Below are 26,491 nucleotides of genomic sequence, written 5' to 3'. Positions count from 1 at the left end.
AAATACCGAGATATTTCTTCATTTTTATTTATAGAATTCTATTACCAATAAGAATAAAAATATTGATTTGATTAAGTTAAATATCAAATTGGTTTAAATGAATCCTTTGTGTTTTCGAGGAATTCAAGGAAATTGAATTTATTTTGTGAAATAATGATAAATGATTCGTACATGTTAAAAATTTTATACTTAACATTTTAAAAATATATTAAACAAATTTAAAAAAAAAATTAACATGTTTGACTAGAACACTAATTTTTGCATTTCTCTAAAACTCGCAAAAACAAAATAGATTTCATAAAATCGAATATTTTGTGTAATCATTATTTCTATGAAATTCGATTACGAAAAATCGAATATTCGAATTTTGAATGGTAAAAATAATCGAAAATTGATTTTTGATTAAAAGTCAATAATCGAAAAGTCGAAAAATCGATTATTGGTTTGTACTATAGATCCCTAGTGAGAATATATTGATTCAGGGTTGCCAACGTGAAATAAAAGTGGAGCCGTTATGTAGTTTTGCTCACAAAATCGTAGAGAAAAATCTTCGCAACATTCCACAAGGAATATTCCATCTTACGGCTGGAAGGAAGGCCAGGGAGAAGATTTTGAGTTGATTAATACTTATAAAGTGGAAAGGGGTAACGCTGAAATATTTGGCTACAAGTTTTCCATTTGATGGTTGACTAAGGCAGTGGGGCGAGTTTTGTTTTTCCTTATAGTCATGTATTTTGCTTTCTTTTACTTATTCTTGCATCATGATCAGAAATCTGTTTTTTGAATAGTTGGCAACTCTAAGACAACACCTTCAAAGTTATTGTTATGACGTTACTGATTCTCATATGAAATAGAACGGTAAAATTACGCTCCATTGCTGTGGCATTAACTTGTGTGTGGCATACAAACATAGATTATCCTCTCTTACTCTCGTGGTCCAATATGCTTGGCATAAAAGTGAATATTTGTAAACAAATCTCGAATAAAATGGGGCGCGTATTCACATACCCACACACACACACTTTTGAATGCGATAAAGTAGAAAAGTATAGAAGTATCTTCACTGTACCAGCATTTTTGAAAGGTTTTAAGAGGGTAGAGGTGGGTAGCGGGGTTTAACATAACAGACAATGCAAAAGAAACCTGAATGTACGCTACAATGTTAAAAATAAACATCTGTAGCAGACAGTACTTGAGAGATTACTGGAGAATAAGAGAACACATGGCATGTTATATTTCTCTCTTTGGCTATCTATAGAATATAAGAATTTGCAATATAACAAAGCAGCACATGCTAAATTCTGGCTCATTCAAAATACAACCGGTGCTCGTTAAAGTCGTTCTCTAAATTTGCCATTGCAAAATCTCATAGAGAAGAACAAAGAAAATATCCAGTAGTTTACTCACAACACAAAATCATTGAAATATTTAAGCAAAAAAGAATAAATTATTCTCACCTATATAAAACAAAAACAGGTGCTCTAAGGAAAAAAGAAAATCAAAACAAAATCCAAGCGAATTTAAAATAAAAGTGCGTTAACATATATACGTGTGTTTATACTTAAGGTGGGGAAGTGTATTAAACAGACAGACGACTAGACGACAGATATCACAACAAAAACAACAACAACAACAGCAACTACAAAAATGGAAGCTGACAACAAAAAGCCTTTTAAAGTAAGTTGTTAACCCCAATAATAAAAGCAAACAAGAGAAATTTCCTCCCCTATAAGGGTTGCATGTTAACCTCGTGAAACATTCAAGATTTTACAGAAATTTAAACAAATCAAAAAATGTTTTTATGTAGCGGATATGGGCGTCTCTGAGTTCACAAGTAATATTTGTTGCAATATTTCTATTCTCCCAAGAATTTCTTACTGTGCCAAAAGATGTCTAAATATGTCAAATAGTGGGCCAAGTAATATGAAGTACCTCGTTTTTTTGTTTGAGTTTTTAAGATTTTCATGCTGAGTGCCTTCGCCTTGTCTGGCTGCCTGTGAAATAAAACTAATTGTTGTTGTTAGTGGTGGTTGTGTTTTTATTGGCAGTGTTGTCAATACGTGCTAAAGGTGAAGGACCGCTACGTTGTTAGTAGGGAAGAAAAAAATTGATAAAAAATAAAAAAATTGATAATTAACATCATAATGACACTTTTCACAGAACAAATTTTAGAGAAACAAAAATCTTTTTTGTAACTGATTTTTTTAAGAGACCAATAGCAAATTTATTACAACTTTACATAAAAATAGAAGTCTACTAAAATTGAAGTGATCAATTTTTAGCTTAAATTTGTTCGGTAGGTTATTTTTATCTCATGGAAAAATAGATTAGCCTTTAGGAATTGAATATCCCAACAAAAAAAAGCGTCACCAAAAAAGTAGTGAAAATGTTCTTTTTGGATCATGAGGTGATGCAAAATTGGCGCAGAAGCGATGAATTTGACATGGGCTTGTCATAAGACTGATGTCCACCACTTCAACAGCAGTTGCATTGAATTTGTATAATTTCTTAAGGTGTGAACCGAATCCAGTGTTTTAGATGTGTATTAAAAATTTCGTAATATTTTGCCAAATAAATAATTTCTATAATATTTTATAATTTTTAATGCACCCTAACACTTGTCTGAAACGTTTGACATCAAATATTTTTAAAAATTGGCATTTTTTTGAATTTAGCTTTTTCGACAAAATTTAAATAAATTGTACCATTTTATTCATTCTTACTCTGTTTTAAACTTATTTAAAACAAACAAGTTTAAATTACCACTTACGATGTCCATATGTCTGTTGTATTTACGCTACAGCCATCAATAATTGTGATATAGTTCTCAAATTTTGCATATGCTCGCCTTTTGTCTGCAGTCAGGTCAACTTCCAAGATAGACTATACTGGTGCCTGTTTTGATATAGCCCCCCATATAAACCGACCCGCAGATTAGGGATCATGGGCTTATAGAAACCGTAGTTTTCATTCGATTTGCCTAAAATTGGTAATATTGAGGTATTTTAGTGCCACAAGTAGGTGTGCTGAATAGCGTCTGTTTCGGTTCATGTTTTGGTATAATGGACGGATCTGCCGATTCAACTTTTTTAGGCTTCTAGAGCAATTTTTCAACAATTTGCCTTAACATGGAATCGGGCAGCACTCAGTGATAAGAGAGAAGTTCACCACTGTGGTATCACAATGGACTGAATAGTCTAAGTGAGCATCGGGCTGCCACATAACCTAACCTAAACTAACCTAACAATTTGCCTAAAACTAGAAAACTAGTGGCAGGACCAAAGATAGGTGTACCGAATATGGTGTGTATCGGTCCATGTTTAGGTATAGCTTCTATATAAACCGATTTTCGGATTTGAGTTCTTGGGCTTCTAGAACCGCAATTTTTATCTAATTTGCTCGAAATTGGAAATCTTGAAGTATATTTTTTGCCTTAAATAGGAAATCTAGAGGTATTTTACGACCGCGAATAGGTGTGCCAAATATCGTGTGTATTTTTTGGTATAGCCCCCATATAAATCGATTTTCCGATTTGAATTTCGCAATTTCGGACCGGTCGAACTTAAAGCCGTGTGTAGTTTTGTTTTTTAATTTTATTGTTAAAAATCAACAAATACCGGGAGTGACATCAAATTTCAGAATCGGTTTAAATTTGTTCGAGTTGGCTACATTTAGTTCAATTTTTGCCGTTCATCACACGCTGCACGAAAGTGGGTCTGCTGTTATTAATTTCATTTTGGTGTTTTTATTGTATAGTAAAAAAATGTCTCAGGCGCAATAGTCCAACCGATTGAGATCCGTAGATTTTGGCGGATTTAGTGAAGCGGAGATTATTCATTTTCAGCCATTCATGGTTGACGCGTGCTGAGTGCAATTGTGGTGAGTTTGTTTCGAATGTCCATAGTCAGCGGGGGCTTCAATACTGTTTTTAGGACATTTTTCCGAAAATAGAGAGGGAGCAACCATTGACCTTTATGGCGGCCCAAACCATTACCATCGGCAGCGCTTCAGTTCTGGTGGCCAATTTGAAATGATCTCTCATTACAGAAAAACAAGTTCGGTAACTGTCCACTTTTGTGCAAACAAAGCAATTTCTTGGCTCTTTCAAGTCTGGATTTTGGGTATCGGTGAGCTTTTGTACGTTTTACAACTTTAATGACTGCAGTCCAAGTCTTTTTTGCAATATGTGTCAAAGAGGTTTTTAGTTTTTCGTCGTGGATTTCGATCAAATATGGCCTACACTTTTCGGATCATTTCTGAAGTTGTTTTTTGGGCGCGATGCAAAAGATTTATTCACATTTAAATGCTGAGGGCTCTAACGATAGCTACTTGTGGTTTTCCAGAAAATTTAAAATCTGTATAGTCTACACTGAAAAACAGTGAACCCACCAGGAAAGAAAAGTTTAGTTAATTTTAGAAAATTTTAACTAAACTGTATTAGAAGCGCAGATGTCACGCCGATTTCACAAAAATAAGTAAACAATTTTCGACTAATGCTAGAAAATTTATTAGACAAAATAATTATTTTTCACTTATTAAAGAAAATTTTGTAGTTTGAAGCAAAAAATTGGAGTTCAAAATTGCAAAAATGTCTTTAGTGCCATACGAAGTTCAGGATGGGAGCATTATTGGTAAAATTTACAAATTTTAAGAAATTCGGAACTATTTTGTGGGAGACACGAATTTAGTTCCACTGAAATTATATATTTTTTCAAATAACCCTATACACCGAGGGATTTTCAAAGGAAACTATTATACTTGGCTCATGGTGGTGGGTTTTTATACCCTCCACCATAGGATGGGGGTATATTAGGTTAGGTTAGGTTATGTGGCAGCCCGATGTATCAGGCTCACTTAGACTATTCAGTCCATTGTGATACCACAGTGGGGTATATTAACTTTGTCATTCCGTTTGTAACACATCGAAATATTGCTCTAAGACCCCATAAAGTATATATATTCTGGGTCGTGGTGAAATTCTGAGTCGATCTGAGCATGACCGTCCGTCCGTCCGTCTGTTGAAATCACGCTAACTTCCGAACGAAACAAGCTATCGACTTGACACTTGGCACAAGTAGTTGTTATTGATGTAGGTCGGATGGTATTGCAAATGGGCCATATCGGTCCACTTTTACGTATAGCCCCCATATAAACGGACCCCAAAATTTGGCTTGCGAGGCCTCTAAGAGAAGCAAATTTCATCCGATCCGGCTTAAATTTGGTACATGGTATTAGTATATGGTCTCCAACAACTATGCAAAAATTTGTCCACATCGGTCCATAATTATATACAGCCCCCATATAAACCGATCCCCCGATTTGGCTTGCGAGGCCTCTAAGAGAAGCAAATTTCATCCGATCCGGCTGAAATTCGGTACATGGTGTCAGTATATGGTCTCTAGCAACCATGCAAAAATTGGTTCACATCGGTTCATAATTATATATAGCCCCCATATAAACCGATCCCCCGATTTGGCTTGCGAGGCCTCTAAGAGAAGCAAATTTCATCCGATCCGGCTGAAATTTGGTACATGGTGTTGGTATATGGTCTCTAACAACCATGCAAAAATTGATCCACATCGGTGCATAATCATATATAGTCCCCATATAAACCGATCCCGAGATTTGGTTTTGGAGCCTCTTGGAGGAGCAAATTTCATCCGAGTCAGTTGAAATTTGGTACATTGTGCTAGTATATGGCCGTTAACAACCATTCCTACCTAGGTCCATATCGGTCTATAGTTATATATAGCCCTCAGATAAATCGATCCCCAATCACACAAAAATTGGTCCATATCAAGTTCATAATTGTATATAGCCCCCATATAAGCGACCCCCATATTTCAATTCTGGCTCCCTACGTACCGTGCAAAAGTCCATATCGATTCGTAATTATTTGTAGACTTACCTACACATACCTTTTTTTCAAATATATACCACGTATGGACTAACTCACAATTTAGAAAACGATTTAAGATACCACAACCCAAGTAATTCGATTGTGGAATACAGTCTTTCGTAGAAGTTTCTACGCAATCCTTGGTGGAGGGTGCATAAGATTCGGCCTGGCCGAACTTACGGCCATATATACTTGTTAAGACTTGGTCCGGCCGAAACTTTATATTCCTAAACTTTTTGGCATTACACACTGAACATTTTAACATTTCCATTAGTTTCGTTAATAGTAACCAGTCGTCAGAGTAAATGTTACGAAAATTTATAAAAAACAATAAACCAAAAAGCTTCAACAAATAGCAAGCGAAAAACGCTACATTGTAACACTGGTCATTGTACTCATCAATTATTTAAGAGAACGCCCAAATGCTTTTTTTTTATTCTTTTGTTTTGGCATGGGATAGGGAATTCCACCAGCCCTCTTCAATACCAAAGAGAATAACTAAACGCAAAGCTCTTTGGTGGTGTTCTCTTTTAATTTAACATGCAATTTATTTGTCTTATCCATATCATGGACCTACAGGAGAGCAACATACATTGCAGAATGTATTGATAAGAGTGACATTTTTAAACTGTTTTTGTAATTCAACAAAGCATCAACATAAAAAATTAAAAACAAACTTGATTCTATAAACATGGGAATAATTCAGATGGCTGTTAATATAAATACAAAATTTGCCAATATTTCTGTAATTATGATTAACGAGAGAAGAGATAAGAAAATAGTTCAACATTAAAGTGGGTAGTTGTTTAAGGGGGCTAAATCAAAACAGCACTTGAGTATATATGTGATGATATAGTTTTCTATGGGAAAAGTGTAATTCAGCACGACTGAACTGTAATTTAGCCCGGCTAAATATAGTTTCATAAAGGAAAGCTTTAATTCAGCCAGGCTGAGAATAGTTTTCTATATGTTTCCATAGGATGTCGGCTAGGTTGAATAGAGTTTTCGATAGGAAAACTTTACTTCAGCCTGGTTGAATAGAGGTTTCGATAGGAAAACTTTAATTCAGCTTGACTGAATAAAGTTTTCTATAGGAAAACTTTAATTCAGGCTGGCTGAATAGGAGTTTCTATAGGAAAAAATTAATTCAGCCTGGCTGAATACGGTTTTCTTTAGAAAAACTTTAATTCAGCCTGGCTGAATAGAGTTTACTATAAGACTGAATAGAGTTTTCTATACGAAAACTTTAATTCAGCCTGGCTGAATACGTGTTTCTTTAGGAAAACTTTAATTCAGCCTGGCTGAATACGGTTTTCTTTAGAAAAACTTTAATTCAGCCTTGCTGAATACGGCTTTCTTTAGGAAAACTTTAATTCAGCAAGTCTGAATATGGTTTCCTTTAGGAAAACTTTAATTCAGTCTGGCTGAATACGGGTTTCTTTAGGGAAACTTTAATTCAGCCTGGCTGAATACGGTTTTCTTTAGGAAAACTTTAATTCAGCCTGGCTGAATACAGTTTTCAGTAGTATAACTTTTATTTAGTCTGCATGGCTGTTTTTAAATTTTTACACCACATATGTATATCCTAAATTTTAACAGAGAAGGGTAAATTTATTTTAAATTATTCACTCTCATCACGCAAAGTTAGTCGAAGGGAGAAAACCACATTGAAAGCCAGAAATCAAGTTAACAAGTTCTTCAGTTTCTTCATTCATAATTATTTGATTTCATTGAAAAAAATTTCTCAGCACAGTTTTTGTTGCTGGCTATTGAACTGTTTTATAAAACTCTTTCATTCAATGCCATAACTCAAGCTGGCACAAAACAAAAAAAAAAAACAAGAAGAAAAAAATAAATAACCCAGTCGCTATGGATGAGTGATGCTATGCTCTTAACCACTTTTTTTTCATGGTGCCTGATTTCCACAACTGCAGGAATTCGTATTAAGCCCTTCCATTGATACACACAGGTAACATTAGCAGGACTTCGGTTAATTCAGGGTGAGTAGTGGTGAATGGTTTGCATGAAAATAAAACCCATACAGAAAATATGACTCCCACAATTTGTTCACAGTCAAATTGAGCACATTGTAACCAGTGGAGTAATGGTCAGTACATCGCAGCCAACTGGGGCTTTGAATTTCAAGTGGGTAGCCAAATATTTGTGTTACATACTATTAGAGAGGGTTGCTCAAAGGTTTGTATGCGATTGTATGCTTGTTTAAGTATTCGTTTAGGTTTATTTGGCAATTGATTGCCTGCAAAAATTGTGATAAAGAGTACTTGAGTTTGGGACTTATGGAAGAGATAAGTCCATTCAGACCTTCTGGTGTTAAACAAGAAAAAAAGTACAAAAGTTCAATAAGGCCAAATTCGATTAAAAAAATATTGGTTTGAATCAAGGCAGAATTAAGTTTTACTATGGAAAACTCGATTAAGACAGGTTGAATTAAAGTTTTCCTAGAGAAAACACTATTCAGCCGAGCTGAATTAAAGTTTTCCTATGGAAAATTGTATTCAGTTAGTCTAAATTAAAGTTTTCCTGTAGAAATCTCTATTCAGCCAGGCTGAATTAAGATTTTTCTTATAGAAGATACTATTCAAAATTAAAAATTTTCACATAGAAAATTGTATTCATCAACAATAAATTAAAGTTTACTCGTCGTAGACTCCATTCTGCTAGTTTTTCTATAGAAAACTCCATTCAGCCGTGCTGAATTAAAGTTTTCCTATAGAAAACTCAATTCAGCCGTGCTGAATTTAAGTTTTCCTATGGAAAATTGTATTCAGCCAAGCTGAATTAAAGTTTGAAAATTGTATTCAGCCAGGCTGATTTGAATTTACCTATCAAAAACTCTATTTGGACATGCGGAATTAAAGTTTTCTTATTGAAAAGTACATTCAGCCTGGCTGAATAAAAATTTTCCTGTGAAAAATTATATTCAGCCTGGCTGAATTAAAGTTTTTCTATGGAAATCTCTATTCAGCTAGGTGGGATTAAAGTTTTCCTATAGAAAAATGTATTCAGTCAGGCTAAATTAAAGTTTTCCTACGGGAAATTATAAGCAGACTGGCTGAATTAATTTTTTTTTATGGAAGATTATATTCAGCCTTGCTGAATTCATGAAATTTTCCTGCTAAAGTTATATGCAGCCAGGCTGAATTAAATTTTTTCCTATGGAAAATTATATTCAATCAGGCTGAATTAAAGTTTTCGTATGGAAAATTTTATTCAGCTGGACTGATTTAAAGTTTTCCTGTGGAAAACTCTATTCAGCCAGGCTGAATTAAAGTTTTCCTATATAAAACTTATCCACTATGAATTTAGCCAAACTGAATTGAAGTTTTCCTATGGAAAATTATGTTCAGTCAGCCTCAATTAAAGTTTTCCTATAGAAAACTCTATTCAGCAAGGCTGAATTAAAGTTTTCCTATAGTTAACTTTATTCAGCCAGGTTGAATTAAAAATTTCCTACGGTAAATTGTATTCTGCCAGGCTGATTTGAAGTTTTGCTATAGAAAACTCTATTCAGCTGGGTTGAAATTATGTTTTCCCATAGAAAACTCTATTCAGCCATTCTGAATTAAAGTTTTTCTATAGAAAACTCTATTCAGCCAGGCCTATAGAAAAAATTATTCAGTCAGGTTAAATTAAAGTTTTCCTACGGGAAATTATGAGCAGACTGGCTGAATTAAAGATTTTTTTGTTTATGGAAGATTATATTCAGCCTTGCTGAAGTCAAATTTTCCTCTTAAAGTTATATACATTAAAATTATATTCAGTCAGGCTGAATTAGAGTTTTCCTATAGAAAAATCTATTCAGTTAGGCTTGATTACAGTTTTTCTATAGAAATTTTTATTTAGCAAAGCGGAATTGGAATAAGAAAAACTCTATTCAGCCGGGCTGAATTAAAGTTTTCCTATGGAAAATTGTATTCAGCCAGGCTGATTTGGAGCTTTCCTATAGAAAACTCTATTCAGCCAGGGTGAATTAAAGATTTCCAATAGAAAACTCTATTCAGCCAGGCTGAATTAAAGTTTGCCTATAGAAAACTCTATTCAGCTAGGTTGAATTAATGTTTTCCCATAGAAAACTCTATTCAGCAAGGCTGAATTAAAGTTTTCCTATAGATAACTTTATTTAGCCAGGCGGAATTAAAGTTTTCCTATAGAAAACTTTATTCAGCCAGGCTACATTAAAGTTTTCCTATAGTACAATCTATTCAGCTAGGCGGAATTCAAGTTTTTCTACGGGAAATTATAAGCAGACTGGCTGAATTAAAGTTTTTTTTTTTTATGGAAGATTATATTCAGTCGTACTGAATCAAAATTTCCTGTTAAAATTTATATACAGCCTGGCTGAATTAAAGTTTTCCTATAGATAACTTTATTTAGCCAGGCGGAATTAAAGTTTTCCTATAGAAAACTTTATTCAGCCAGGCTACATTAAAGTTTTCCTATAGTACAATCTATTCAGCTAGGCGGAATTCAAGTTTTTCTACGGGAAATTATAAGCAGACTGGCTGAATTAAAGTTTTTTTATGGAAGATTATATTCAGTCGTACTGAATCAAAATTTCCTGTTAAAATTTATATACAGCCTGGCTGAATTAATGTTTTCCTATAGAAAATTATATTCAGTCAGCCTGAGTTAAAGTTTTCCTATATAAAACTTATCCACAATGAATTCAGCCAAACTGAATTAAAGTTTTCCTATGGAAAATTATGTTCAGTCAGCCTCAATTAAAGTTTTCCTATCGAAAACTGTATTCAGCAAGGCTGAATTAAAGTTTTTCATAGATAACTATATTCAGCCAAATTTATTCAGTCAGGCTAAATTAAAAAATTTAAATTATAATAATTAAAATTTTCCTACGGAAAATTGTATTCAGCTATGCTGATTTGAAGTTTCGCTATAGAAAACTCTATTCAGTTAGGTTGAAATTATGTTTTCCCATAGAAAACTATATTCAGCCATGCTGAATTAAAGTTTTCTTATAGAAAACTATATTCAGCCAGGCCTATAGAAAAATTTATTCAGCCAGGCTAAATTAAAGTTTTCCTATGGGAAATTATGAGCAGACTGGCTGAATTAAAGTTTTTTTTGTTTATGGAAGATTATATTCAGCCTTGCTGAAGTCAAATTTTCCTGTTAAAGTTACATACAGCCAGGCTTAATTAATTTTTTTTGTATGGAAAATTATATTCAGTCAGGCTGAATTAAAGTTTTCCTATATAAAACTTATCCACAATGAATTCAGCCAAACTGAATTAAAGTTTTCTATAGGAAAAGTTTGAATTAAAGTTTTCCTACGGAAAATTTAATTCAGCCAGGCTGGTTTGAAGTTTTGCTATAGAAAACTCTATTCAGCCATGGTGAATTAATGTTTTCCTATAGATATTCTGAATTAAAAAATCTGAATTAAAGTTTGCCTATAGAAAACTCTATTCAGCTAGGTTGAATTAATGTTTTCCCATAGAAAACTCTATTCAGCAAGGTTGAATTAAAGTTTTCCTATAGATAACTTTATTTAGCCAGGCGGAATTAAAGTTTTCCTATAGAAAACTCTATTCAGCCAGGCTACATTAAAGTTTTACTATAGTACAATCTATTCAGATAGGCGGAATTCAAGTTTTTCTACGGGAAATTATAAGCAGACTGGCTGAATTAAAGTTTTTTTATGGAAGATTATATTCAGCCTTGCTGAATTCATGAAATTTTCCTGCTAAAGTTATATGCAGCCAGGCTGAATTAAATTTTTTCCTATGGAAAATTATATTCAATCAGGCTGAATTAAAGTTTTCGTATGGAAAATTTTATTCAGCTGGACTGATTTAAAGTTTTCCTGTGGAAAACTCTATTCAGCCAGGCTGAATTAAAGTTTTCCTATATAAAACTTATCCACTATGAATTTAGCCAAACTGAATTGAAGTTTTCCTATGGAAAATTATGTTCAGTCAGCCTCAATTAAAGTTTTCCTATAGAAAACTCTATTCAGCAAGGCTGAATTAAAGTTTTCCTATAGTTAACTTTATTCAGCCAGGTTGAATTAAAAATTTCCTACGGTAAATTGTATTCTGACAGGCTGATTTGAAGTTTTGCTATAGAAAACTCTATTCAGCTGGGTTGAAATTATGTTTTCCCATAGAAAACTCTATTCAGCCATTCTGAATTAAAGTTTTCCTATAGAAAACTCTATTCAGCCAGGCCTATAGAAAAAATTATTCAGTCAGGCTAAATTAAAAAAAAAATCCTACGGGAAATTATGAGCAGACTGGCTGAATTAAAGTTTTTTTGTTTATGGAAGATTATATTTAGCCTTGCTGAAGTCAAATTGTCCTGTTAAAGTGACATACAGCCAGGCTTAATTAAATTTTTTCTTATGGAAAATTATATTCAGTCAGGCTGAATTAAAGTTTTCCTATATAAAACTTATCCACAATGAATTCAGCCAAACTGAATTAAAGTTTTCCTATAGAAAAATCTATTCAGTTAGGCTTGATTACAGTTTTTCTATAGACATTTTTATTTAGCAAAGCGGAATTGAAGTTTTCCTATAGGAAACTCTATTCAGCCAGGCTGAATTAAAGTTTTCCTATGGAAAATTGTATTCAGCCAGGCTGATTTGAAGCTTTCCTATAGAAAACTCTATTGAGCCAGGCAGAATTAAAGATTTCCTATAGAAAACTCTATTCAGCTAGGCTGAAGTAAAGTTTGCCTATAGAATACTCTATTCAGTTAGGTTGAATTAATGTTTTCCCATAGAAAACTCTATTCAGCAAGGCTGAATTAAAGTTTTCCTATAGATAACTTTATTTAGCCAGGCGGAATTAAAGTTTTCCTATAGAAAACTTTATTCAGCCAGGCTACATTAAAGTTTTCCTATAGTACAATCTATTCAGCTAGGCGGAATTCAAGTTTTTCTACGGGAAATTATAAGCAGACTGGCTGAATTAAAGTTTTTTTTTTTATGGAAGATTATATTCAGTCGTACTGAATCAAAATTTCCTGTTAAAATTTATATACAGCCTGGCTGAATTAAAGTTTTCCTATAGATAACTTTATTTAGCCAGGCGGAATTAAAGTTTTCCTATAGAAAACTTTATTCAGCCAGGCTACATTAAAGTTTTCCTATAGTACAATCTATTCAGCTAGGCGGAATTCAAGTTTTTCTACGGGAAATTATAAGCAGACTGGCTGAATTAAAGTTTTTTTTTATGGAAGATTATATTCAGTCGTACTGAATCAAAATTTCCTGTTAAAATTTATATACAGCCTGGCTGAATTAATGTTTTCCTATAGAAAATTATATTCAGTCAGCCTGAGTTAAAGTTTTCCTATATAAAACTTATCCACAATGAATTCAGCCAAACTGAATTAAAGTTTTCCTATGGAAAATTATGTTCAGTCAGCCTCAATTAAAGTTTTCCTATCGAAAACTGTATTCAGCAAGGCTGAATTAAAGTTTTTCATAGATAACTATATTCAGCCAAATTTATTCAGTCAGGCTAAATTAAAAAATTTAAATTATAATAATTAAAATTTTCCTACGGAAAATTGTATTCAGCTATGCTGATTTGAAGTTTCGCTATAGAAAACTCTATTCAGTTAGGTTGAAATTATGTTTTCCCATAGAAAACTATATTCAGCCATGCTGAATTAAAGTTTTCTTATAGAAAACTATATTCAGCCAGGCCTATAGAAAAATTTATTCAGCCAGGCTAAATTAAAGTTTTCCTATGGGAAATTATGAGCAGACTGGCTGAATTAAAGTTTTTTTTTGTTTATGGAAGATTATATTCAGCCTTGCTGAAGTCAAATTTTCCTGTTAAAGTTACATACAGCCAGGCTTAATTAATTTTTTTTGTATGGAAAATTATATTCAGTCAGGCTGAATTAAAGTTTTCCTATATAAAACTTATCCACAATGAATTCAGCCAAACTGAATTAAAGTTTTCTATAGGAAAAGTTTGAATTAAAGTTTTCCTACGGAAAATTTAATTCAGCCAGGCTGGTTTGAAGTTTTGCTATAGAAAACTCTATTCAGCCATGGTGAATTAATGTTTTCCTATAGATATTCTGAATTAAAAAATCTGAATTAAAGTTTGCCTATAGAAAACTCTATTCAGCTAGGTTGAATTAATGTTTTCCCATAGAAAACTCTATTCAGCAAGGTTGAATTAAAGTTTTCCTATAGATAACTTTATTTAGCCAGGCGGAATTAAAGTTTTCCTATAGAAAACTCTATTCAGCCAGGCTACATTAAAGTTTTACTATAGTACAATCTATTCAGATAGGCGGAATTCAAGTTTTTCTACGGGAAATTATAAGCAGACTGGCTGAATTAAAGTTTTTTTTATGGAAGATTATATTCAGTCGTGCTGAATCAAAATTTCCTGTTAAAATTTATATACAGCCTGTCTGAATTAATGTTTTCCTATAGAAAATTATATTCAGTCAGCCTGAGTTAAAGTTTTTCTCTAAAAAACTCTATTAAGCCTGGCAGAATAAAAGATTTCCTATAGAAAACTCTATTCAGCTTGGCTGAATTAAAGTTTTACTATGGAAAATTATATTCAGTCTGGCTGAATTAAAGTTTTCCTATGGAAAATTGTATTCAGTCAGACTGAATCAAAATTTCTCTGTGGCAAATCATATTCAGCCAAGCTGAATTAAGGTTTTTCTATGGAAAATTTTATTCAGCTGGATTGATTTAAAGTTTTTCTGTAGAAAACTCTATTCAGCCAGGCTGAATTAAGGTTTTTGTATGGAAAATTGTATTCAGCCAGTTTGATTTGAAGTTTTCCTATGGAAAATTATATTCAGCCAGGCTGAATTAAAGTTTTCCTATAGAAAACTGCATTCAGGCGGGCTGAATTAAAGTTTTCCTATGGAAAAGTCAGTCAGTCAGTCAGAATTAAAGTTTTCTGTTGCTCAACCAGGCTGAATTTGAATTTTTTGCAATAATTCAATTTTTCCTTTTCCTTTTCAATTTCTATTTAAGTTTTCCTACTATATTCAGCCAGTGTGTATTAATTTTTTTCCCATGTTTCACTCATAATTTTTGCTCTCATTTGAATTTTATTGTACAATAAAAATACATATAGGCGAAAGTCTGCTGCCTGTCAACTCAGCAAGACAATGTGCCATTGCCCATTATCCACATGAGAGGGCTCTCAGTGGATAGGAAAACTCAAAAGCAAATTCTTTGCCAGACATTTATGGCTTTTTGCCTAATTTCCCCTAAGGTTTGTGGCAAAGTGTTTCTAAGTTAATAAATGATGGAACAATTTGCAAAGTAGCCTTCATTTGTTTCAAAGTAGACCTCACCAAAGTAAAATAATTTGATTAACTATAAAATATAGCAAGAGAACTTTGTTCAACTAAAATCAGGTAGTTATTTTCAGTTGTATCATTAACCTAGGGCATTAGACCATAAAGTTTTGCCATAAAGTTATTCAAGCGTAAAATGATTATGATGTGGTGAGTTTACCAAAAAACCAAACGTATCCATATAAAAAAACATATTAATAAAGTTTTTTCTTTCAATTAAGAAAGAATTTTCTTTTCATTTTTACTACCAGCATACCAAACAGAGATAGTGGAAAATTAGGTTTTAAATATTTACATTTTTTTTCCTGCGCAAGCAAACAAACTCGTCCCAAAAGTACACTTCAGTCGAGGTTTTTTTGTTGTATGGCTTTTACACAGATTTTTCTGTTTCACTTACAACTCAGGTCACCTCCCTAAAGTATGCAAATGAACTATAATCATTAATCCCTTAAGAATATTAAGTTTGGAATGGTGGGTTTGTTTTTTTTTCATATTTTCCCCAATACAAAAAAAAAAAAAACAAAACGTAAGGAAATTAAAAATAACAAGAGTCTAACAAAAGCCAGCTTTGATTGGAAATTATTTGCAAAGACCAAGAGAGTTATTCATAAAACGCTCAAACCTTCACAAAAAACTGTGGGCTTGCCTAAAAGTATACACTGAAATTTTATATTACAATTAATTATACTAATTGCACAGATGTCAAGGACGAATGTAAAGCATATTTCATAGCAAAGAAAACATGTGTTAATTATAAATGAATGAAATGCCATTCATTCAGTACCGAGGGTTAGTTTGAAAATCAAATAACAGAAATTTCAATATTATTGAATGGATACCTAATCAAATAAATGGCTATAACTAATTACATTTTATTATTATTGTAGTAAAATTGTCTCATCTCAAAGTAGGTTTACAATAGGATCTTCTACAAATGATTGACATATATTTTCCTAAGATTTAAATAACCCCTAAAATAAAAGCCTACTTATTGGCCAAAGAAATATAGTCTACCTTAAGGATTTATGAATATAGAAGGAATATAGTATATTTAAGGATTTGTAGCTAGTTTTAGCGAGCACGAAATTTTTTTTTCTCATCTCAAAATAGGTTTATAATAAGATCTTCTACAAATGATTGACATATATTTTCTTAAGATTTAAATAACCCTTAAAATAAAAGCCTACTTTTGGGGATCAGTATTATTGGTCAAAGATATATAGTATACATTAAGGTTTTATGAATATTAAGGCTATTTTAGCCACCTTTTCCGTTTGTCTATTTATCCATGAAGCTTCATCAAAGGTCTATATATGCAAATAATAATGAAATATAAGAAAAATATACAAGGGAAAAAAGGGAAAAGAGAAAAAAAAATAATTCCATAAAATTGTAATAAATCCCCTCAAAAGACGAATACGGATTAAATACTAAATTTATAAATTTAAAAAATTTAAATTTACTCCTTTTGTAAGTAAATTTTATCTAGTCAAAATAGGTGAAAAATAATATCTTCTAAAATATTTGCCATTAGTAAAAAAAACCTCATTCTTGACAAAAGAAAACAAGTATATACGGCCGTAAGTTCGGCCAGGCCGAAGTTTATGTACCCTCCACCATGGATTGCGTAGGAACTTCTACTGAAGACTGTCATCCACAATCGAATTACTTGGGTTGCGGTAACACTTGCCGTTGGCAAGGTATTATAAAACTTCCTAACACCGTAATATATACCACATACTCCATACGTATATATCACGTATGGACTAAAAAGGCCGATTAAATAGGTATATAATTAAGTTTAAAGTTTCTATAGAAATAAAATTTTTGACAAAATAAAATTTTGACAACATTTTCTATAGAAGTAAAATTTTAACAAAATTTTCTATAGAAATAAAATTTTGACAAAATTTGCTATAGAAATAAAATTTTGACAAAATTTTCTATAGAAATAAAATTTTGACAAAATTTTCTATAGAAATAAAATTTTGACAAAATTTTCTATAGAACAAAAATTTTGACAAAATTTTCTATAGAACAAAAATTTTGACAAAATATTCTATAGAAATAACATTTTGACAATGTTTTCTATAAAAATAAAATTTTGGTAGATTTTTATTGGCTCGAGTGGCAACCATGATTATGAACCGATAAAAGATACTAACACCACGTTGCAAATTTCAACCGGATCGGATGAATTTTGCTCCTCCAAGAGGCTCCGGAGATCAAATCTGGGGAACGGTTTATATGGGGGCTATATATAATTATGGATCGATATGGACCAATTCTTGCGTGTTTGTTAGAGACCACATTCTAACACCATGTTTCAAAATTCAACCGGATCGGATGAATTTTACTCCTCCAAGAGGCTCCGGAGGACAAATCTGGGGATCGATTTAAATGGGGGCTATATATAATTATGGACCGATATGGACCAATTCCTGCATGGTTGTTAGAGACCATATACTAACACCACGTACCAAATTTAAACCGGATCGGATGAATTTTGCTCCTCTAAGAGGCTCCGGAGGCCAAATCTGGGGATCGGCTTATATGGGGGCTATATATAATTATGGGTCGATGTGGACCAATTTTTGCATGGTCATTAGAGAACATATACCAACACCATGTACCAAATTTCAGCCGGATCGGATGAAATTTGCTTCTCTTAGAGGCTCCGCAAGCCAAATCGGGGGATCGGTTTATATGGGGGCTATATATAATTATGGACTGATGTGGACCAATTTTTGCATGGTTGTTAGAGACCATATACTAACACCATGTACCAAATTTCAGCCGGATCGGATGAAATTTGCTTCTCTTAGAGCAATCGCAAGCCAAATTTGGGGGTCCGTTTATATGGGGGCTATACGTAAAAGTGAACCGATATGGACCAATTTTAGCATGGTTGTTAGAGACCATATAATAACACCATATACCAAATTTCAGCCTGATCGGATGAAATTTGCTTCTTTTAGAGCAATCGCAAGCCAAATTTGGGGGTCCGTTTATATGGGGGCTATACGTAAAAGTGGACCGATTTGGCCCATTTGCAATACCGTCCGACCTACATCAATAACAACTACTTGTGCCAAGTTTCAAGTCGATAGCTTGTTTCGTTCGAAAGTTAGCGTGATTTCAACAGACGGACGGACGGACATGCTCAGATTGACTCAGAATTTCATAACGACCCAGAATATATATATACTTTATGGGGTCTTAGAGCAATATTTCGATGTGTTACAAACGGAATGACAAAGTTAATATACCCCCATCCTATGGTGGAGGGTATAAAAATAGTAGGCTTTATTTTCAATTGGTTTTATATTAGACCTTCTCTCTTAACAAAAATCAAATTGTTTAGTAAATTTTTATACCCTCCACCATAGGATGGGGGTATATTAACTTTGTCATTCCGTTTGTAACACATCGAAATATTGCTCTAAGACCCCATAAAGTATATATATTCTGGGTCGTGGTGAAATTCTGAGTCGATCTGAGCATGTCCGTCCGTCCGTCTGTCTGTTGAAATCACGCTAACTTCCGAACGAAACAAGCTATTGACTTGAAACTTGGCACAAGTAGTTGTTATTGATGTAGGTCGGATGGTATTGCAAATGGGCCATATCGGTCCACTTTTACGTATAGCCCCCATATAAACGGACCCCCAAATTTGGCTTGCAGACCCTCTAAGAGAAGCAAATTTCATCCGATCCGGCTGAAATTTGGTACATGGTGTTTGTCTATGGTCTCTAACAACCATGCAAAAATTGGTCCACATCGGCCCATAATTATATATAGCCCCATATAAACCGATCCCCCGATTTGGCTTTCTGAGCCTCTAAGAGAAGCAAATTTCATCCGATCCGGCTGAAATTTGGTACATGGTGTTAGTATATGGTCTTTAACAACCATGCAAAAATTGGTCCACATCGCTCCATAATTATATATAGCCTCAGATTTGACTTCCGGAGCCTCTTGGAAGACCAAAATTCATCTGATTCAGTTGAAATGTGGTACGTTGTATTAATATATGGCCTCAAACACCCATGCAAAAATTGGTCGAAATCGGTCCATAATTATATATAGCCCCCATATAAATCCATCCCTAGATTTGACCCCCGGAGCCCCTTGGAAGACCAAAATTCATCCGATTCGGTTGAAAGTTGGTACGTGATGTATATATGGTATCCAACAACCATGCAGGAATTGGTTCATATCAGTCCATAATTATATATAGCCCCAATATAAACCCATCCCCAGATTTGACCTCTGGTGGATAAGTAAAATTCATAATTTAGTACATGGTGTTAGTATATGGTCTCTAATAACCATGCAGGTATTGGTCCATGTCAGTCCATAATTATATATAGCCCCCATATAAACCGATTCCGAGATTTGGTTTTGGAGCCTCTTGGAGGAGCAAATTTCATCCGAGTCAGTTGGTAATTTGGTACATTGTGCTAGTATATGGCCATTAACAACCTTGCCTAACTAGGTCCATATCGGTCTATAGTTATATATAGCCTTCAGATAAATCGATCCCTCCCGTGTAAAAATTGGGGGATCTAAGTAGATATGATTAGATCTCAAAATTGGCCGCCTTGGATCCAAGCAGACTTACTTAGATATGATGAGACACTATTAGATATTATTATATATAATTCCACTTATGACGAGATCAAACATTAGATCCAACTGTATATAGGGATAGATATAATCATATCTAAGACATTAGATCTAGGCCAATTTTGAGATCTGATCAGATCTAATTCCATAGTAATTAGATATGATTAGATCTTACCATTTTTCGGATCTACTCATATCTAATTGTATCAAATTATATCTCTCAATTTTTACTCGGGCAGTCACACAAAATTTGGTCCATATCAAGTTCATAATTGTAGCCCCCATATAAGCGACCCCCATATTTCAATTCTGGCTTTCCACGTGCCGCGCAAAAGTCCATATCGATTCGTAATTATTTGTAGACTTACCTATACATAACTTTTTTGTCTAATATATGTTATACCACGTATGGACTAGCTCACAATTTAGAAGTGTTAAGATACCTTGCCATCGGTAAGTATTACCACAAGAAGCCAAAAGTGGTCCGTATCAGTCCATAATCATATGGACTATCTCACAATTTAGAAAACGATGTTAGGACGTTTTTAGATACCACAACTCAAGTAATTCGATTGTGGATGACAGTCTTTCGCAGAAGTTTCTACGCAATCCATGGTGGAGGGTACATAAGATTCGGCCTGGCCGAACTTACGGCCGTATATACTTGTTAACCATGTAATCAAATGTCTACACACTCCATAAAATATAAGTGAGGAAAAAAAAAAGAAATGTTATCGCCCAAAGAAAAGTAGTCTACCTACAGGCTACCTAAGGAGTTATGAATTCTAAAGCTAGTTTTAGCTACCATCCAATTTTTTCTCATCTTAAAATAGATTTGCAATAAAAATCTTCTACAAATAATTGACATTTATTTTCATATACTTTCAATAACCCTTGAAATAAAGCCTACTTTTAGGGATACACATCATTGACCAACGAAATATAGTCTACCTTAAGGATTGAATGAATTCTAAAGATATTATTAGCTACCATCAACATTTTTTTCTCATCTCCATATAGGCGTACATTAATACCTCCAAACAAATGATTGACATATTTATCTTCATATGATTGGCATTATCTTCATATGATTTAAATAATCCTTGAAATAAAATCATACAACTTTATTGGCCAACGAAATATAGTAAAACATAAGGATTTATGATTTCTATAGGTATTTTTAGCTACCTTTTGTGTTTTTCTATTTACCATGAAATTTCATCAAAGACCTACATACTCAATAAAATATCCAAGTGAAAAAGAAACGGAGAAGAGGAACATAAAAAAAAAAACATCCAATAACATTGTAGGTAAATCCCCTCTTAACGAAAGGCTCAAAAGATGAATTTTGGTTAAATAGTAAATTTATATTAAATTTATTTATTTAATAGTAAATTATTCTCATCTAAAAATAGTTGTGTAAAAACATCTACAAATGATTGACATTTATTAGCACATAATTTAAATAACCCCTAAAACTAAAAGCCTACTTTTGGGATTAAAATTATTTACCAAGGAAATATAGTCTAACTTAAGGATTTATGATTTATAAGGCTATTTTTAGCTACCTTTTCCATTTACCATGAAACTTCATCAAAGGTCTACACACTCAAATAATAAACTATAGGGAAATATTCAAGGGAAAAAGAAAAGGAGAAGTAGAGCAAAAATAAAATCCCATCAAATTGTTAGTAAATCCCTCTTAACAAAAGGCCCAAAATACGAATTTTTATTCGTAAATTTATATCTTATCAAAATAAATAAAAATATTCATACAATAAAATCTTCTACAAATGATTGATATATATATATATATATATATATATATATATATATATATATATATATATATATATATATATATATATATATATATATATATATATATATATATATATATATATATATATATATATATATATATATATATATATATATATATATATATATATATATATATATATATATATATATATATATATATATATATATATATATATATATATATTTTCCTATGATTGACATAGCCCTTAAAATAAAAACCTACTTTTGGGGATCAACATTATTGGCCGAATAAATAAGTCAACCTTAAGGATTTATTATTTCTATGGTTATTTTTAGCTACGATTTCTGTTTCTATTTACCATGAAACTTCATCAGAAGATAAATTATAGGAAAATATAATAGAAAAGTTAAGAAAAGATAGGGGAGAAAAACAAAAAAATATCCCATAAAATTGTAAGCAAATCTCCTCTTAACAAAAGGCTTAAATTACGATTTTGTTTTAGTAAATTTATCTTAAATTTAATTATTTTTTTTTGTAAAACTTTCTTGTCTCAAAATAAGTTTGCAGTAAGATCTTCTACAAATACTTGACATTTATTTTTCTATGTTTTAAATAATTCTAGCAATAAAAGCCTACTTTTGGGGATCACCTTTATTGACCAAATATATGTAGGATTTATGATTCCTAAGGCTATTTTTTTTATTTTCTATTTACCATGAAATTTCATCAAACGCCTACACACTCAATAAAATATAAGAAAATATCCAAGTGAAAGAGAAAATGATGAGAAGAGAAACCAAAAAAATATCCAATAAAATTGTAAGCAAATCCCCTCATAACAAAATGCTCAGAATACGAATTAGGATTATGTAGTAAATTTTAGAGTAAATTTATTTATTTTTAAGTAAATTCATGTCAAAATAAGTGAACAATAAGACCTTCTAAAAATTTTCACACAGTTTAAACAATCCCCTGAAATAAAAGCCTACTTTTGGGGATCAATTTTATTGGCCAAAGAAATATAGTCTATCTTAAGGATTTATGTATTTAAAGGCTATTTTAGCCTTATAGGAAAATATCTATATATAGTAAGTAAATCCCAGAAGAGACCTATTTTTATACCCACCACCATAGAATGGTGACGGGGGGTATAATAAGTTTGTCATTCCGTTTGTAACACATCGAAATATCGATTTCCGACTATATAAAGTATATATATTCTTGATCAGGGAGAAATTCAAAGACGATATAACGATGTCCGTCTGTCCGTCTGTCTGTCTGTTGTAATCACGCTACAGTCTTCAATAATGAAGCAATCGTGCTGAAATTTTGCACAAACTCGTCTTTTGTCTGCAGGCAGTTCAAGTTCGAAGATGGGCTATATCGGTCCAGGTTTTGATATAGTCCCCATATAAACCGACCTCCCGATTTGGGGTCTTGGGCTTATAGAAATCGAAGTTTTTATCCAATTTGCCTGAAATTTGAAATCTAGAGGTATTTTATGACCATAACCAGGTGTGCCAAAAATGGTGAGTATCGGTCCATGTTTGGGTATAGCACCCATATAGACCGATCTCCCGATTTTACATCTTGGGCTTATAGAAACCGCAGTTTTTATTCAATTTACCTGAAATTGCAAATCTAGAGGTATTGTAGGACCACAAATACGTGTGCCAAAAATTGTGAGTATCGGTCCATATTTTGGTATGGTCCCCATATAAAACGACCTCCCGATTTGGGGTCTTGGGCTTATAGAAACCGTAGTTTTTATCCAATTTGTCTGAAATTGGAAATCTAGAGGTATTTTAGGACCATAAAGAGGTAAGCCGAAAATGGTGAGTATCGGTCCATATTTTGGTATAACCCCCATATAGACCGATTTTATTTCTTGGGCTTCTAGAATCCGAAGTTTTTATCGTATTTGCCTGAAATTGCAAATCTAGAGGTATTGTCGGGTCATAAAAAGGTGTGCCGAAAACTGTGAGTATCGGTCCATATTTTAGTATAGCCCCCATAAGAACGATCTCCCGATTTAACTCCTTGGGTTTCTAGAAAACGTAGTTTTTATCTGATTTGCCTGAAATTTTAAATACTCTGGTATTTTAGGCTCACAAAAACGTGTGTCGGATTAAGTTTTTATCGGTCCATTTGGTAATGCCTCCATATAGACCGACTTCACTTCTTGAGGGTGTAGAAGGCGCACTGATCCTGAAAATTGCTTGAAACTCAATGTAAAATTTCAGGATTTTACTTCTACAGATTTAAGATTTCAAATCAAGACGTTATTTTATAATTTTCTTGCACACTTACAAGAGATGTTAATGATTCCTCTAAAACTCAAACAAAAATGGTTCTTACAAATCCAGAATCTGATATAGTCCTCATAGGTGAAATCTTTAAATTTATGTTCGGGAAGTGTCCTCAAGTCCTCAAGCCCTCCTGAAATTTCAAAGGAAACCCTAATATTTGGTTCATGGTGGTGGGTATTTAAGATTTGGCCCGGTCGAACTTAGTTCTGTATATACTTGTTATTGGTAAATTTGTATAGAACATATTTATTTTATTATTATACCCTCCACCATAGGATGGACTTTGTCATTCCGTTTGCTACACATCGAAATATTGCTCTAAGACCCCATAAAGTATATATATATTCTGGGTCGTGGTGAAATTCGGAGTCGATCTAAGCATGTCCGTCCGTCTGTTGAAATCACGATAACTTCCGAACGAAACAAGCTATCGACTTGAAAGTTGCCACAAGTGTTGTTGTTGTAACAGTTTATTGTGATCTCATCCATTTCATGTTATACGCTTGGTACATCAGCTTGTTGGCAGATCAAGGAACTCTGCGACTAAGATGGGGTGTGTCCAGAGTGATCTGGTGGTAAGTCGGGTTGGTTTGGCTGGGCAAGAGAAAATATGACGCGTGTCGTGTGGCCCTTGGTTGCAAATTGGACAAACGTCAGCTACGCTGCTATCAATCACCGATAAGTAGGAATTGAGGCGGCTGCACTTGCCTGATCTTAATTGGGCCAAAACTACCCTAGTCTGCCGTGGGAGGTCTCTTTCCTCCGGTGCTATGGGCGGTGGTCGGACTCCAAGAACAGGATTAACCTTGTAGCTTCTCACCGCTTCAGCTACAGTATCCTCATGAATCCTGTTCAAATCTGCCTGGTACGCTGCTTGATCTAGAGTCTCTCTTTTATAGCGCTGGATCTCGCGCTCTAGATTATGTATATCAACCCTTACGTTCCTGGGTGGTGGTTGTGTATCCATAAGATGGTGGTTTGGATGATTACTGCGATAACAACCCAGGAGATACTGCTTTGACAACATATAGTTGTGTCTTCGCACAGGGATGATCTTTGTCTCCACATAAAGGTGATCCAGGGGTGTGCTGCGGAGACACCCAGTCGCAGTTCTAAGAGCAGCGTTCTGGCAGGTTTGTATGTTATTCCACTGCGTGTCACTGGTCTGCGGTGTCCACACTGGCGCTGCATAGTTTACCACTGACCGGCCAATTGCCTTATAAGTAGTTAGCAAGGTTTCTTTGTCCGCACCCCAAGTACTGCCGGCTAGTGACTTGAGGACCTTGTTTCTACCACGGAGCTTATTACAAATTGCAGTGGCATGGGCAGATGACCTAAAAAGGCTGTCGAATGTGACCCCAAGAATCTTGGGGTAATTTGTGGTCGGAATTATTACTCCATCGACTCTGATATTCAACTGCCTGCGCACTTCTGCCGTCCATGTAGTAAATAGTGTGGCTGAGGATTTGGTGGGGGATATCCTCAAGTTTCTCGCAGTGAAATAACTGGTAAGATTAGCTATGTAGACGTTCAACCGATCGCAAGTTGCCACAAGTAGTTGTTATTGATGTAGGTCGGATGTTATTGCAAATGGGCCATATCGGTCCACTTTTACGTATAGCCACCATATAAACTGATCCTCAGATTTGGCTTGCGGAGCCTCTAAGAGAAGCAAATTTCATCCGATCCTGGTGAAATGTGGTACATGGTGTTAGTATATGGTCTCTAACGACCATGCAAAAAGTGGTCCACATAGGTCCATAATTATATATAGCCCCCATATAAATCGATCCCCAGATTTGACCTCCGGTGCCTTTTGGAGAAGCAAAATTCATCCGATTTGGTTGAAATTTGGTACGTGGTGGTAGTATACGATATTTAACAACCATGCCAAAAGTGGTCCATATCAGTCCATAATCATATATAGCCCGCATATAAACCGATCCCGAGATTTGGTTTTGGAGCCTCTTGGAGGAGCAAATTTTATTCGAGTCAGTTGAAATTTGGTACATTGTGCTGGTATATGACCGTTATATATATCCCTCAGATAAATCGATTTCCAATCACACAAAAATTGGTCCATATCAAGTTCATAATTGTAAATAGCCCCCATATAAGCGACCCCCATATTTCAATTCTGGCTCTCTACGTACCGTGCAAAAGTCCATATCGATTCGTAATTATTTGTAGACTTACCTATACATAACTTGTTTGTCTAATATATACCACGTATGGAATTTAGAAAACGATGTTAAGAAGTTTTAAGATAGCACAACCCAAGTAATTCGATTGTGGATGACAGTATTTCGTAGAAGTTTCTACGCAATCCATGGTGGAGTGCAGGGCTGTGGAGTCGAGCCAATTTTGCTCGACTCCGACTCCAGCATTTTTCATCAGCTCGACTCCGACTCCGGGTAATATAACTAAATCTCATTTTAATACCACTAATTTGTAGTTCTATTGTGGGGGTACCGTAAGTGGATCGATATAAGGTTAGGTTAGGTATAGTGGCAGCCCGATATTTCAGGCCCACTT

General features: G+C 33.7%; 1 protein-coding gene across 1 annotated transcript in view; it reads left to right on the top strand.

Moving 5' to 3' along the window:
- Window positions 1–1,325: 1,325 nt before the first annotated feature.
- Window positions 1,326–26,491, top strand: part of LOC142240243 (DNA fragmentation factor subunit alpha-like) — a 187,906-nt gene continuing 162,740 nt past the window's right edge. Inside the window, exon 1 of the mRNA XM_075311935.1 lies at window positions 1,326–1,677. Within this exon, the coding sequence (XP_075168050.1) occupies window positions 1,648–1,677 (30 nt within the window). The 5' untranslated portion in view covers window positions 1,326–1,647. The remainder of the gene's footprint in view (window positions 1,678–26,491) is intronic.

The sequence above is a fragment of the Haematobia irritans genome, chromosome 5 (genome assembly GCF_050003625.1).
Source record: "Haematobia irritans isolate KBUSLIRL chromosome 5, ASM5000362v1, whole genome shotgun sequence".
In the NCBI taxonomy this organism is placed as follows: Eukaryota; Metazoa; Arthropoda; class Insecta; order Diptera; family Muscidae; genus Haematobia; species Haematobia irritans.
The sequence above is the reverse complement of the archived record's forward strand: the minus strand, read 5'-3'. Positions and strand labels throughout refer to the sequence as shown.